Raw genomic sequence first — 16,101 nt, 5'->3', positions numbered from 1 at the left:
CCTGCTCCAGGATTTTGCTGGGGACTAAAGTGAGGCTGACTAGTCTGTAGTTCCCCGGGTTGTCTTTCTTCCCTTTTTTAAAGATGGGCACTACATTGGCCTTTTTCTAGTCATCCGGGATCTCCACCGATCGCCACAAGTTTTCAAAGATAATGGCCAATGGCTCTGCAGTCACATCAGCCAACTCCTGCAGCACCCTCGGACGCAGCGCATCCGGCCTCATGGACTTGTGCATGTCCAGATTTTCTAAATAGTCCTTAACCTGTTCCTTCACCACAGAGGGCTGCTCACTTCCTCCCCATACTGTGCTGCCCATTGCAGCAGTCTGGGAGCTGACCTTGTCTGTGAAGACAGAGGCAAAAAAAGCATTGAGTACTTCAGCTTTTTCCACATCCTCTGTCACTAGGCTGCCTCTCCCATTCCGTAAGTGGCCCACACTTTCCTTGACCACCTTCTTATTGCTAACATGAGCCCGGCACATGACTAGCAAGACTAAAACTCTGGAGAGTAAGGCATGACTATGGTACCAGTACCAAGATTCAAACTTGGTCCATAAAAGACCTAAAACTGAAACCTGTAACTAACACTAACTATACTCTACATTGGGATGGGCAAACTACTGGCATGCAGGCCACATACAGCCTGTGGGACTGTCCTGCCTGGCCCCTGAGCCTCTCCCCTGGTCCCACCCCCGCTGTTCTGCCTCGCCCACAGCCTCAGCTCACTTGCTCCGCCGCCAGCGCAATGCTCTGGGCGACGGGGCTGTGAGCTCCTGGGGCAGCGCAACTGCAGAGCCTGGCCTGACCCGATCTCTGTGCTGCGTGGTGGTGGTGGGGGCAGCAGCGTGGCCCAACTCCAGCCGGGTGGCACAGCTGTAGCGCCGTCAGCCACCAGTGCTCCAGGCAGTGCGGTAAGGGGGCAGGGAGCGGGGGAGGGGGTGGATAGAGGGGGAAAGGGGGTTGAATGGCGGCAGGGGTCCCGGGGGGGCAGTCAGGAAGGGGGGGGGTTGGGATGAGGTGGCAGGGGGCAGTCAGGGGCAGGGGTTCCTGAGGCAGTCAGGGGACAGGGAGAAGGGGTGGTTGGATAGGGCAGGGGTTCCGGGGGGCCATCAGGAATGAGAGGAGGGGTTGAATGGGGCAGGGGTTCCAGGGGGCCATCAAGAATGAGAGGAGGGGTTGGAAGGGGGTGGCAGGAGTCCAGAGGCAGTCAGGGAACAGGGGTATGTGGATGGGGCAGGGCATGAGCTTCTCCAAAGAGATGTTACTGAGGTTCATTCAGCGGCAAGCCTTCCCTTCCCCTCTTCTGCAGTGACCAAAGCCCTTATGTTAAGAACTACATTAATGTAAGGCTAATTCTGTATTCTCCCTCCAATTTGACAGGAGATAAATATGACTACAGGTAACACTGATGTTTCTCATGCTGCAAGATAATTGCTGTGCTCTCCCTTACCTTACAATGTACTACTTCAAATCCAAACATTAACAAACCATTATCGGAGACACAAAAGCAACTATAAAAGAGCAACACAGGGGGCAGAAGGCTCATTGATGTTGATAACACGTAACATTTATGCAGCAGTTTTCATTCTGGAGAATCCAGAATTGTGACACTGTGCATCTAAATACAGCACCATTTAGATTTTGCCACCACCAGGACAGAGGGCAGCAACTAATCTGTGCACATCATACTGCACAGCAATTGGAAAGGCATTTTTTATTACTTTAAATAAGGACAGCATGGTAATCTTACAAGAATTACGTCAGGGTCCATACAGAACAGACAAGCCTTCATAATAAATAATAATCCCTTCATGTCTTGCCTGAAAGATCCTAACAGAAACTGTAAGGATCCCAATTTCTCCACGACAGAATGATGGAATTTTGAGTCAACCCTACCAGGATCTGAACCTGTGATACTAGGGAGTCTAGGTATTTCAAACCAAGGACTTAAATAGTTAAGCATCACCTTCCAACCATTTTCAGATATAGCCTATATATAAATTGGTACATCTATTATTCCCCTCTGAAAGCCAGCATAAGGGTCCAGAACAAAGGTTAGGTGCTTGTGATAAAAATAAAATCATCAGTGCTTGTGAAGTAGCGCGAATTTAGCTTGGAATAAGCTTTCTAGGCTATTGCTTGGGATTTTAATACAATGTGAACTCCAAGTTATAAAGGAAACTCAAAACAATTAAATTGTTACTAGGGCTGTCAATTAATCTCAGTTAACTCACGCGATTAACAAAAAAATTAGTCAGTTTTAATTGCACTGTTAAACAATAGAATACCAATTGAAATTTATTAAATATTTTGGATGTTTTTCTACATTTTCATATTTATTGTACTGGTGTTGTAATTGAAATCAAAGTGTATATTTATTAATTTTTGCACTGTAAAAATTATAAAAGAAATAGTATTTTTCAATTCACCTCATACAAGTACTGTAGTGTAATCTCTTTGTTAGGAAAGTGAAATTTACAAGTGTAGATTTTATTTGGTTATGTAACTGCACTCAAAAACAAACCAATATAAAACTTCAGAGCCTACAAGTCCATTCAGCCCTACTTCTTCCTCAGCAAATTGCTAAGACAAGCAAGTTTTACACTTACAGGAGATAATGCTGTCCTCTTCTTATTTACAATGTCAACAGAAAGTGAGACCAGGCAATTGTATGGCACTTTTGTAGCCAGCATTGCAAGGTATTTACATGCCAGATGTGCTAAATGTTTGTATACCATTCCAGAGGACATGCTACCATGCTGACGACGCTCATTAAAAAAGAAACACATTAATTAAATTTGTGATTGAACTCCTTGGAGGAGAATCGCATGTCACCTGGTCTGTTTTACCTGCATTCTGCCATATATTACATTTGAAAACGTAGAAAACATCCAAAAATATTTTTAAAACAATAATAGAATACCATTTAAACAGTGCAATTAATCACACGCTTAATTTTTTTAATTGCCTGACAGCCCTAGTTGTTACCATCCACAAATCTGAAGTCAAATTTCTATAGAGACAGAGAACTTGAGGGTATTAAAAGAATTCTTGGATATGGTGTTTTCCATTTTTGGAGTCCTAAGCGGGGACAAGTTTGTTATTCATAGAAGAAATTAGTTACTAATGGTCAGTTCTCTACTGAATATGAGAATCAGCACTACTTTTGTATTTATAGACAAAGCCGCTCCTCATTTGACAGAGGAAAGCTTAACTTGCTGATCCTGACAGCAGGTTATGCAAGAGCATCTAAATCTGGGAGAGATTTTGTTCCTTACACTGAGAACTGGATGTTAAAACCTGATGCTAGGCTCCCTGAACTAGATTAATATTAAATATTGTAATTTACCAGAAAAAAATTATGATCTTTCAAAAGTAAAACTGTTCCTCTTCCTGTGCATTTTAGTCCTATTCCTGTCTCCTTTACATGACTCTGAAAATGTACCTTGAAACCGCAAAACTAGATTCCCCTATTTCCTCACTACCTTTTTATTTTCATTTATATTCCTGATGGCAAGCTATTGAGTCTCCTTAAGTAGGTCTGAAGCAGTCTTAAGCACAAAGGGCTAGGCTTCTATTGCAATTATGATGTAATGATACTGTGCTCTCCTTACTTGATGCTTGTGACCCAGCAGGGAGTTGAAACTGACTGTTTTTCCAACCTGTTGGTGCACAAGAAAGGAACTAGTAAGAACCAGTGTGTTGTGACCATGTGATGTTGCAGTCACAACACACCTTACATGAAGCCTTATCAGGGTGGATAAAAATCAATGATTTTTTTAATTTAAATTGGATTTTTTTAATAAAATGCTTTTTGAGGAAAAAACCTATCTAAAGATAGTTTTAATTAAGATACATTATAGCTCATAGATATCTCATCCTGGAATAGGGATTATAAATTCAAATTCCATAGTATGAGACAACATATTCATGTCATGTTTAAGAAAAGTTTTGTAAATGAGTTCCAATAGTTCATGGATTAGGGACCCAATCTTATGGGGTTCCACAGATTATTCTTCTGGGGTTCTGTATAGATTATTGAGGTTAATCCACCCAATGGGACTCAGTGCTCAGTCTAGAAGATACCATCAGAGATGCTTAGTTTTCCAGTTCTCGAACTGTGGATTTGTGCCTCCAGAGGTAACATGCTTGTTAACAGCAAAAATGTTTTAAATAAATAAATAATATATAAAGGTGAGAAATAGCAGACCTCAACTCTGTTGTCCCTCTGCAAATTTGTGTACACAGAGTCAATCCCTTACCTCTCTCTAAAAGTGCAAAGTTTCAAAAAGTTCAATGAATAGAAGATTGTTGGGGGCAGAACAGATCTGGACAAGGAGAAGTCTGGAGATAAATGTGAGATGTGATGGGACATATGCTTGTTTTGTTAAAATATTATAAGTTTGCTGTTGAAGAAAAAAAATCCAGAACACTTATATGGAGATATACCTATCTCACAGAACTGGAAGGGAAGAGACCTTGAAAGGTCAATGAGTCCAGCCCCCTGCCTTCACTAGCAGGAACAAGTACAGTTGTTCCCCCCCCGATGGCCCCCTCAAGGATTGAACTCACAACCCTGGGTTCAACAGGCCAATGCTCAAACCACTGAGCTATCCCTCCCCCCTTAACATTGTTGTTTTAGTTAAGTAAAACAATTTAAATGTCAGTCTGGTGATGTTCTCCTCCTTATACAGCATGGCCAGAAAATTCTCCAAATATTAATGATTAACCTGTTGAACTGGAGATAGTTCATCTCCCAATGACTTCACAAATATCTGCTTCAAATATCTTTGGTAAATGAAATAACCAATCATTTTCTGATATAGCTGTAAAACTAATCTGAAAAGTTTTCAAAATAAATCACTATTTTAAAATGTATAGTGTGTACCTTCTAAAAATGAAACCTACATCTATCTCTGAGCTGTGAAGAATATGTATTAAGGTTATAACAATCAGCAAGAATGCACTTTTATGTAGAAAACCATGATTAAATCAAGTCTTCTCGACTAGTTTGATTTAAATCAAAACCACCCTGTCAAGTGCCTTGTGACAGACCTTGTGTTAAGATCAATAAAATCATTTTAGAAGTTTAAAAATATGAAGACATTTTCTCTACAGCCATCCTTTGGGAACGGTGTTTAGAAACAATAACATAATGCATTCTTTTTTCTATATTAGTACATGACACCTTCTATCTCCAGTAGCTCAGTTTTTGGAAATCAGCAAACCAGAACAAACATGGTATTGCCAGGAGAATCAAATATATCCTAAGTAGCTTCATCTTCATATTACTTTATATCCATCAACTCATTAAAACTCAAAATCACTAAGAGGAAGGTAGGAAAGTATTAGCCCCACTTTACAGATGGGAAAAAAAGAAGTCCAGTGAGTTAACAGAGGCCAAGACTGAGCTGATGTTGGAGCTAGGATAAAAATTATGTTTCTGACACCCAGTTCTGTGTTCAGACCATCAAACCATGATGTAAGCTCTTCAGACTTTTTTTAAAAAAATCAAATTGTGTCACTAACATAGTCAAGACTCTTTCTTTACAAAAGACCTCAGAAAATAAGTATCCAATTTAATTTTTCACTGCCTCAGTATGGTCATATACATAAACATGACATCACATGTATAGATCTAGATGCAAAATATAGTGAATTGAAATTTTCTCCTGTAGGTCCCATTGCTGGCAAGTGAGGGAAACTAACCACCAGTACCAAGGGTTTCATAGTACTACTTTATTCTGTCACTTGTCTAAAAATATTTCTGTTTTTAATCATGTACGGTTTTGAACTTTTAAAAAACATTTTAATAGTCAAAATGCTTATTTTAAAAAGCAACAAAGAATTAAAAAAATCACAAATATGAGTTTAGCAAGTGCTCTGCAATGTTTGTGTTTTCATGGGGTACATCATACACCTGTTGTCCAAGAAAAAGACAAACCTGACCACAAATGCTTTTCCAAGACACTAAATCATCAGGATTTCCCTCAAGATCTGTAATAGTTTAGTTTTATTGAAAGATCAGCAATATAAAGGACATGAAGTGTTTAGTGTGTGTAACATCACAGGTAGGTGACCCTCATTTCCAGCTGGGAAGCCTCCATTTCCATCTGCTTTGTTTATCCTTCAAAAAGGTTTTGCAAATTAAATTCTTCTGGTTTGGAAGGAGTTGTGCTCCTTAAGCATGTGTAACAAGTTCAACAATATCAAGTCAAATTTAGTGCCTTTGAAGGTGAACAGTTGAGGTCTTTACCTGATTATCCTAAAAATATTAACTCCTATCACAATGAGATTTTTAGTGGTTTTAAGTTACACTGAGTTTGAATAGCAAGCTTTTAAAAAAAACTTGAATAACTGTTAATTTTCATGAAAGTGAAGTGTCTTAAGTGGGCTGCTGAGATTGTCCTTAGATAAAAAAATAGACTCCAGGCAAGAAATAGAGTGGTATACACTCCTCTTCACTCCTCCCTTGACCCAGGTGCTTCCACTGCCATAAAGCCTCTGCTTGTATTTTCAAAAGCAAACAAAATTTGAACTTCAGAGATGAGCAGGACTGGCTACCCGTGTTTACCCTAGCCAGAGAGCAGAGCAGAAAATCAGCGAGCATAACAAGGGGGAAAGAGTACATTCTTTTTCCAATTCAAGAAAGCAAATGGTGAGGAGCTGAATGTCTCAGGAATTGGTACCTGTGTGTGGGGCCTTCCATGTCTACATCACTATTTCAAATCCGCATCAAGATAGCACAGATTGAAAGTTGTTACCATCGGACATCAGTACTGAGGTCTGTGTGAAATGAACTGGATCAGCCTTGTTGATGGGTTTCCTCCACATAACATTATTACCGATAGTTGACCCTAGGGATATATCTACCCAGACGGAGCCAACCTCCCAGATCAGGTCGACGGACCCGGGCTAGAGGGGCTCGTGTTAGTGCTCTAAAAATAGCTGTGTAGACAGTGCTTTGAAGTTGCAATGCAGGCTGCAGTTCGGGCTCTGAAGCCTAGGGAGGGGAATGGGCTTCAGAGCCCAAGCTCCAGCCTGAGCTGCAACTTCAAAGCACTGTCTATACAGCTATTTTTAGAGTGCTAGCGCAAGCCTCACTAATTTGAGTGTCAACACGGGCTGAGAGACTCACTCCCACTTACTCCACAATGCTGTGCAGACATACCCTAATAAGCCTCTCTTTACATACTACATAAGCTGTGGTTAAAACTTGTTCTGTATGTATTTGCCGTAGCTGAAGTGCTCCATTCCAGCTCGGTCTGGACTGGTTATCACTATGCCACTAGGATAAGTGATTTTTCTGATGACCATTATAACACTGAGATGTGCTTCTCTTTCCCCTCCCACAATTTCCCTGTCTTACTTATTTGAACTGTAAACTCTAGGGCAGGGACTGTCACTTAACATGCATATGCCCCATGCTAAGCACAACAGGGTCCACATCGCAATAGTGTCTAAAGGACCCCAATCATAATTCAAATAATAATTTACCCCTCTGCCTCTCATTGTAGTAAAGACACACAAGTAGATTTTGGGGGCTTGGCTCCAAGATTTTCATGATTATTTTGCAAAGCTATCTGAAATGTCCTCCCTAAAAAGTTTTAGAATTTGTGATTCAAATATTTCTTGCTCAAATTTAATTAAACTTTTAAAAATAAATGTAAAGTTGCCATAAAAGCCCACATAATAGTCAATCAATAGATTTATTTACAAAGCAATCCTTGCCATGATTCTGCATAAATGATTACAACACAATGGATAAAACCAGAAAAAAAGTAGTTCTTAATGAAGGGATAATTATCTTGTAACAAGTCTATAGCTATCTAGTAATTGCAAGGTTATCACTACAGCTGCACATCAGAGCCATTAAGAATTTCAAGGCACTAACAGAACTAAGGTCCCTCTGACACAAAAGCACAGACCACTACCACTTGAGCTAATGGATAATCTCCATCAGCTGTTAGCATTATAGGGTCTATGATCCACCTGATCAGGTTTGATTCTACCTAGCAGGGAAGTGCAGCATACATACCAGCCAGGTCTCTACAATACTGTAGTTTGATCAACCAAAAATAGTTTCTACCTATAGTACTGTGCCATGATACCAATTAGAAAGCAAGGATTTCCTAACATCATTTTACAAGATTGAATCAAATAACCCTATACTCCTCCCTTATTGTTAGTCTTACCCCACCAACGAAAGCAGCAAAGCTCAAAGAATCACCATTTAATTTATCCATCTTTTGAAACAATATCACTTCTCGTTCCTCCCACTAGCCAAGATTATCCATTTCTGATAATTTAGTTACAAAGTAACAAATTGCTACTTTAAAGGCAATTCAGATGAAACATCACATCAAGAGGAAAAGCTTTAAATAGGAGCAAGCCATTGCACGGCCAAACTAAGACTTTACCCTATATTCAAGGGTGTACTTTTGTAACAATCTGGAATATTTCTTCATCCCAGAGAACTTTTAGGCTACTAGTACACATATTGTATACAAAGTCCTTCCTGTCTACGCAAGAGACTCATCATTCCCAATAAATAGCACATGGAACAAGACTGAAAATATTGACCAGGGTCATTATTGCCAAAGCCGAGAGACTCTACCATCCACATCTTACCTATAATTTACATCATCACTGGTTTAACTAGCCATACCAAACTGCTAGAAGAAGAGACTGACAACTGTTTCAAAGGCTATCCAGTTGCACTGTGGGTATATTTTACATGAGGTTCTCTAAGGGGTAGGTTCAGATCCCAAAGTTTGTTTTGCAGGTGAATAGATTTTTGAGCCCTGGCCCGCAGATACTGAGCAGTTAATAAAGTCTGAGTTTGACACCTAACCCATCATCACTACATCACAATATTAAAACAGCAGAAGAACAAGCCAACCCTTTTTTCTACAAGCAGTTGTGTCCACTCTCGGATGTTAATGTTACTTTAGGGATGAACTCTGAGTGCACAAAGTTTATACCAGGCCTCGCTGTCCTAGACAATTATGATGTACTCCTTCCTGGATGCAGGGTAGGGCATCAAGATTTTTCTTTTTTCTATCCAAGTGATATCTTTCATTTAAAGGTCAGAACAGTCTTCATTCTCCTGACTAAAGCAGTTTATTAATACAACAGTTGTCCTGCATGGATTTCAGTAAAATCTGTTGTGTCATATAACCCTTGAAGCATGACAGGACACTATTTGTTGACTTGATTTTAAATGCTAAAAAGGACAGAGATTTTGAAGAACTGGCCATTACATTTAAAACCTGCATAGGAGGCAATACCTACAAAGGTGCTTCCCCCTGCCCCAAAAGCACAACAGCCCATAAAGCAGACTGATTCTTCCAATCATATACAGGACCCCACCACTTCCAAGGTTCTAGAGGTATCCTGAAATTAGGTGACTAAGCAAGCAAGGGGCCTCCAGCAGGATTCTAACCTAGCAAAGAATCCACAACACTTCCTGTGCATCTTGCCCTTCTATCGCGATATCAGATAAATATGGAAAGGCCTGATTCTGTATTGTTCATTTGTTCAACTGCTTTGCTTAATAGCCTAGGGCTACCTCTGAACATCAGCAACAAAAAAAAAGTTCTCCTCCAGCCAGCTCCTGGTCAATCATCATACTCAGCAAGGAAGATTTCCACTGACAAAGAAGAACTGGAAAAATGTAGGATATTTTGCCTATCTTGGCAGCCATCTCTCACAGAGAGCAAACACAGACATTGAGATTCAGCACAGAATCTGTTGTGCCAGGCTTGCCTGTGGCAGTCTGTCTCACTAGATGTTTAACAATTACAACAGAACACACACTAAACTTTTAGTTTATAAACTAGTGGTAATGCCAACTCTCCTCTATGGCTGAGACACTTGGGTGACCTATAGAAAACACCGGAAAAACCTGGAACATTAGCACCAGCACTTTCTTTGGACAATCCCCAACATAAAATGGGAGGATGGCCACACTGTCAGTGTCCTCACAGGGACCAACATCAGTGTTGAGGCCCTGATTATCCAGCAGCAGCTGAGGTGGAGCTGGCACTGTGTGCGCATGCCTGACATACATTTACCAAAACAATTGCTGTACGCCCAGCTCACCAAACGAGAAAGAAAATGGGGAAGCCAAAAGAAAGGCTTTAAAGACTCCTTCAAAATAAACATCAAGAGATGTGGCATCAGCACCACACACTGGGAAACAGTAACCCAGGATAGGGATAACTGGCGAAGATGTCTCCGAGAAGGAAGGTCTACTTTTGAGGAAAATTGCATTGCCCTGCTTGCAGAAAAACACCAGAAAAGAAAGGTCAGATGACTGTCATGCAGCAATCCTGGCCCAACCCTGACTTCCAACCACCTGCAACTTCTGCCAACAAGCCTGTGGCTCAAGGATTGGACACCTCAATCACCAAAGGACCCATAAAAAATAAAACCTGAGAAAGATCATCCTCAACCTCGACGTAATTAATCTATCTCAATGAGCAGCGGAAGCTCTCCTGCCGACACAGCATGGTGTAGACACCGCATTAAGTCAAAGTAAGTTTTTTTCACACCCCTGAGCGACATAACTTACATCAACTTAGGCAGCAGTGTAGACAAGCCCTCAGTATGCAACATATGAGGTATCTGCTCACCAACTGCTCTCCATTCTTAGTTTTATCAAAGCACCAGGAACTATCCACAATACCAGCACACCCGGTCCTGAATGATCATCAGATTTATTTTCCTGTTACAAATACAATCTTATTCAGTAAACTAAAGGGTACTGCACAATATTTTTCCATGACACTATTGTACCAAGATCTATACGCACAAATAGACAACCTAGAGAACAATCAGGCTTCAGTTACTGATGCCTGCTGACTGAGAGCCAAATTCACATCTAATATAAGGGATGTAACACCATGGAAAACATGACCATGAAGCTGTGCCTACTGCTGAACTCTTGCATATTCCTACATACTGCTTCAGTACTCTCTTAAAATTGAACCCCTTGGCACCAACGACCTACTGTGTGTTCTACTTCATGACCTAGCTGTTAAGTTTGACATTACTACAGTAAAAGTTCAGACCAGATTTCTGTTTAAAGCTTGAATCTAAGTGCTTGATATCTACACAGTTGCACAGGTTGCCTTGAAATCTGGTATGCCTTATGGCAGCACAGGGTTCTGTTAGGGATCCAAATTTGAGGACATTTGAACAAGGAGCTCCCAAGATACAGCACCTGAACAAAATAGATTTTCTTAATGTTAAGAGATTCTGGCACCCAAATGTTGCTTACAGGGAGAGATCAAACAAGTGCTCCATTGCACCAGGGTCTCCAGTATTTGAAGGTTATCCTCACAGAGTGCATGCCACCCACCAGCCCTCCAAGGAAAAATCAAACTAAAACTTAACTTTGAAAAAGGTTTTGTTACTCTAGTCTGTCAGAAGCCTCTTGCACTGAATTATGAGCTAAAGAATTAAACTGAGCACGTGCAGACCAAGAAGCTATTGAGAAAGTTACCTCTTTATTATAAAATCTGGGAATATCACAACCATCAAATTCTAATCCCAGCTCTAACCCAGGCCTTGTAAAACTACATTTACACTACAGTGCACAGCTGCATCACTGCAACTCTGCTGCTGTACCTAATGTCATAGCGTAGAGGATTCCTACATGAACAGAAGAGGTTTCTTCCACCAATGCAGCTAATCCATCTCTCCGAGAGGTGATAGCTAAATCAACAGAAAAATTCTTCCACTGACCTACCCACTTCTACAGCAGAGGCTAGGTAAACCTAACTAGAGGGTTCAACATGTTTAATTTTTCACAACCTTGACAAAACTAGGTCAATCTAATTTCTAAGGGATGATCAAACCTGAGTTCAAATCCCAACCAGGACAAGAATCTGAAATTAAAAGCAAGCATATTGCTCCAATCTGCCTCTATCAAGGGAGATCTTTATTATGGGAAAATATAATCTAAGGACAACAGAATATTCACGCTGAAATTTTTTTCTGAACAGAAAATAAACTATAAAAGCAAGTGCTCGCCGGGAGGGGAAGGTGATTCGCATTGGAAGATCCAGTGGGAACAAGGGGTAGGGGCTGGGGGATCCGCTGATGGGAAGGGGAGAGGTGGGACTCTGAGAAGGGGGACATGAGGGATGAGTGTTGGGGGACTAGGGGAGGACAGGGGCACCTGTCAGTCCCATGTTCCCCTCCTGTGTGTGGGACGCAGCCCAGGGGGAAGGGGGGATGATTGGAGAGAAAGGGGGACCCAGCGTGAGGTGAAGGAGGAGACACCCTGGGGGGAAAGGGGGGTGACTGGGGGTACAGGGAAGGAGGGGTGACTGGTAGGAAAGCGGGACATGACATAGGGGGAGGAGGGGTGACCTGGAGGACCCGGTTCGGGGGGGGAAGCAGTGAGTGGGGAGCAGGGAGAGGAACGGGGGATTCAGCCCGGGGGAAGGGGTGAGCGGAGGGGGAAGAGGGAGGAGAGGGGGACCCGACCCAGGAGGAAGGGAGGACTCGGCCCGGGGCGAGGGGTGAGTGGGGAGGAGGGGAAGAAGAGGGGGACCCGGGGCGGGAAGGGAGGACTCGGCCCGGCCCGCAGGGGGAAGTGGTGAGCGGGGAGGGGAAGAGGAGGAAAGGGGGACCCGGCCCGGAGCGAGGGGGGACACAGCAGGGGGGGAGGGGACCCGGAACCGGGGTGAGCGGGGGGGAAGAGGAGGAACGGGGGACACGGCCCGGGGGGAGGGGGGACCCGGAACCGGGGCGAGGGGTGAGTGGGGAGAGGAACGGGGGACACGGCCCGGGGGGGGGGGGAAGGGGTGAGCGGGGGGGAAGAGGAGGAAAGAGGGACACGGCTCGGGGGGAGGGGGGACACAGCAGGGGGGGAGGGGACCCGGAACCGGGGTGAGTGGGGAGGAGGGGGAGGAACGGGGGACACGGCCCGGGGGGAGGGGACCCGGAACCGGGGCTCGGGGGACGCCCCTCACGCGCACTCACCCGCCCCGCCATCTCGCCGCGCCGCCCTACAGACACCACCCGGCAGCCGAATGCCAGCGCGTAAGGCGGCCGCGCATGCGCATGCGCACTGCGGCCCTGCTGCACTGCGTTCGGAGCAGCGCGCCGCCGAGCCCCCGGCAGAGGGCAGCGCTGCGCGCCCCGGGCTCCGCGGGTGACGTCACTACGCCTTGGCCTCATTCCAGCGACGTGACGTCACCAGGCCAAGGCCTGCAGAGTGGGTGTGAGGCTGGGCAGGCGTGTGGCGAGCTGGGCTTTGGGGAGAGGCTCTGCAGCCCCAGGACTTGGCAGTTTAGCTGATTGTCAAAGCAGCCCCAGGAATTGGGTCTGGCACACACCCTTTTGGAGCACTTGGGGTTGTCACTGCTGCGCCAGGCAGTACGCCACCGTGTCACCACAGCCTCCTTGTTTGCCCCAGCAGATGGAAGCTGGAGGTGTAATTTCCAGCCAGATGGACTTACATGCACGTGCTTGGATTGAGCCAGCACACTGAAACAGCTGTGTAACTACACAGCACGGACTTGCCACCCGACTGGAACAGCTGCAGAGAAGGGCTACTAGGATGATCCGAGGAATGGAAAACCTGTCACATGAAAGGAGACTCAAAGAGCTTGGCTTGTTTAGCCTAACCAAAAGAATGTTGAGGGGGGGATATGATTGCTCTTTATAAATATATCAGAGGGATAAATATTAGGGAGGGAGAGGAATTATTTAAGTACCAATGTGGGCACAAGAACCAATGGATATAAACTGAACACTAGGAAGTTTAGACTTGAAATTAGACAAAGGTTTCTAACCATTAGAAGAGTGAAGTTCTGGAACAGCCTTCCAAGGGGAGTAGTGGGGGCAAAAGACATATCTGGCTTTGAAACTAAGCATATGGAGGGGATGGTATGATGGGATAGCCTAATTTTGGCAATTAATTTGGCAACTGATCTTTGATTATCTGCAGGTAAGTATGCCCAGTGGTCTGTGATTGAACGTTAGCTGGGGTGGGATCTGAGTTACTACAGAGAATTCTTTCCTGGGTGCTGGCTGGTGAGTCTTGCCCACATGCTCAGGTTAGCTGATCGCCATATTTGGGGTCGGGAAGGAATTTTCCTCCAGGGCAGATTGGCAGAGGCCCTGGAGGTTTTTTGCCTTCCTCTGCAGCATGGGTCATGGGTCATTTGCTGGAGGATTCTCTGCAGCTTGAGGTCTTCAAACCACAATTTGAGGACTTCAATAATTCAGACGTAGGTTAGGGGTTTGATACAGGAGTGGGTGGGTGAGATTCTGTGGCCTGTTGTGCAGGAGGTCAGACTAGATTATCATAATGGTCCCTTCTGACCTTAAAGTTTATGAATAGTCTATGAGTAGTCTCCCACCCCCCCCTTAGCAAAGGGACTGTGTCACTAGAGAAAAGACACCCCTTTTGGGCCCCATGGGGTTGACAGAGTCCTGCACTGTTGATTTCCCCTGGCAGCTGAAGGGAAGAGGATGGGGCTGTGACTCCCACCCAGTCACCCTGACAACCAGTCGGATTTGGGGAGACCACAGCTGTCACCAGCAGCCAATTAGAGGACTGAAAACAGTCAGGCAGAATGGAAGCAGTTTCTGACCCCACCATGCAGAGTCCCAGGAGAGAGGCTGTGGCTAGCCCAGGTTCCCTCCACGTGGCAGAGACCAGCTGGAAGCAAAGGAGAGAGACGGTCTCCCTGTATAGCTGCAGAAAAGCCTCAGAGGAAACAGCCCCTCATTTCTCCTGCTGCCTGTAGCCTGCTTGCCAGCCTATAGGCGCCGACTCCATGGGCTTCGGGGCTGGAGCACCCACGGGGAAAAATCTGGCAGCTCCCTGCCCCACCCCAGCTCACCTCCATGTCCGCCTCTGCATCCTCTCCTGAGCACGCCATGTTCCCGCTTCTCCCCGTTTCACGACGGCAAGTGCTGGGAGGGAGGGGGAGGAGGGGGAATGCGACACGCTCTGGGAAGAGCGGGGCTGGGGTGGGGATTTGGGTAGGAATCCAATAGGGGCAGGGAGGGGGCAGAGTTGGGGCGGGGACTTTGGGGAAGGGGTTGGAACGGGGATGGGGCGGGGCGGGAGGAGGCGGAGCAGGTGTGGATTCAGGGTGGGGCGGGGGCAAGCACCCACCGACACCAGGAAAAGTTGGCACCTATGTACCATGCAGCTGTCCTTATTGGCAGAGGCGGATTACAGTTTTGTGGGGCTCTGGGCCAGAGCAAGTGGGGGCCCCACCCCACCCTTCCACCTGTAGTTGCCCCCACTCTCCCCCCCCATGCTCCTGCCCGCCTGGGGAGCGGGGTCAGGGCGCAGGGGCTTGCCAGCTCTGCCCACCCGGTGCTCCTGCCAGAGAGCAGGGTCAGGGCACAGGGGCTTGCCCACCTCCCTGGCAGGAGCACTGGGTGAGTAGAGTGGGTTGGGGCAAGGGGGCGCCCAACTGGCCGGGGCTAATCCACCGCTGCATATTGGATCCAGGATTTGGCTTCCATTGACTCAACTCACTTGCATCTGAAGCCCTGAGTTCCAAGCTTTAAAGACTGTCAACACAGTTCCAGAAGGGAGAGGACAGTTAATCCCGCTCCAGTGATCCCCAAGGAGGAATTGCTTGCCTGCACCAGGCTCCTGACCATTCAGTCAGAAAAGGAACCTGAGTGCCGATTTTGTGATTTCCCGGGGGCGTGCTCAACTCCCACTCCACCCCAGGCCTCGCCCCCACTCCACCACCTGCCCCAAACCCCCGCCTCTTTCCTATTCCCACCCCACCTCTTCCCACTCCATTCTGCCCACTCCCCCAAGTGCGCCCAGCCCCCAGCACCTCCTGCATGTCGTTGAACAGCTGATCACTGGTGGGAGGGAGGCATTGGGGGGAGAAACTGATTGGGATCTGCTGGCAGGTGGGAGGCACTGAGGGGGATGGGGAGGAGCTGATCGGTGGGGCTGTGCAAGGGTGCTGAGCACCCTCTATTATTTTTCCATGAGTGCTCCAGCCCCGGAGCACTCACGGAGTTGGCACCTATGCCTGAGTGAATTCTTTCTATTACAGTTAAATCGGTGGGTAGGGTTTGATCTTGCACCATTAAGGCACAT

The 16,101-nt window shown here is 45.5% G+C and overlaps 1 protein-coding gene across 2 annotated transcripts in view; it reads right to left on the bottom strand.

Moving 5' to 3' along the window:
* NSF (N-ethylmaleimide sensitive factor, vesicle fusing ATPase) overlaps positions 1-13,105 on the bottom strand; it is a 155,258-nt gene extending 142,153 nt beyond the window's left edge. For both annotated transcript variants that reach the window (XM_050934943.1, XM_050934944.1), the window contains exon 1: positions 12,996-13,105. In XM_050934943.1, the coding sequence (XP_050790900.1) occupies positions 12,996-13,007 (12 nt within the window). In that variant the 5' untranslated portion in view covers positions 13,008-13,105. The remainder of the gene's footprint in view (positions 1-12,995) is intronic.
* Between the last annotated feature and the right edge of the window lie 2,996 nt (positions 13,106-16,101).

The sequence above is a fragment of the Gopherus flavomarginatus genome, chromosome 25, assembly GCF_025201925.1.
Source record: "Gopherus flavomarginatus isolate rGopFla2 chromosome 25, rGopFla2.mat.asm, whole genome shotgun sequence".
In the NCBI taxonomy this organism is placed as follows: domain Eukaryota; kingdom Metazoa; phylum Chordata; order Testudines; family Testudinidae; genus Gopherus; species Gopherus flavomarginatus.
This window is presented reverse-complemented; position numbering and strand designations above follow the sequence as displayed.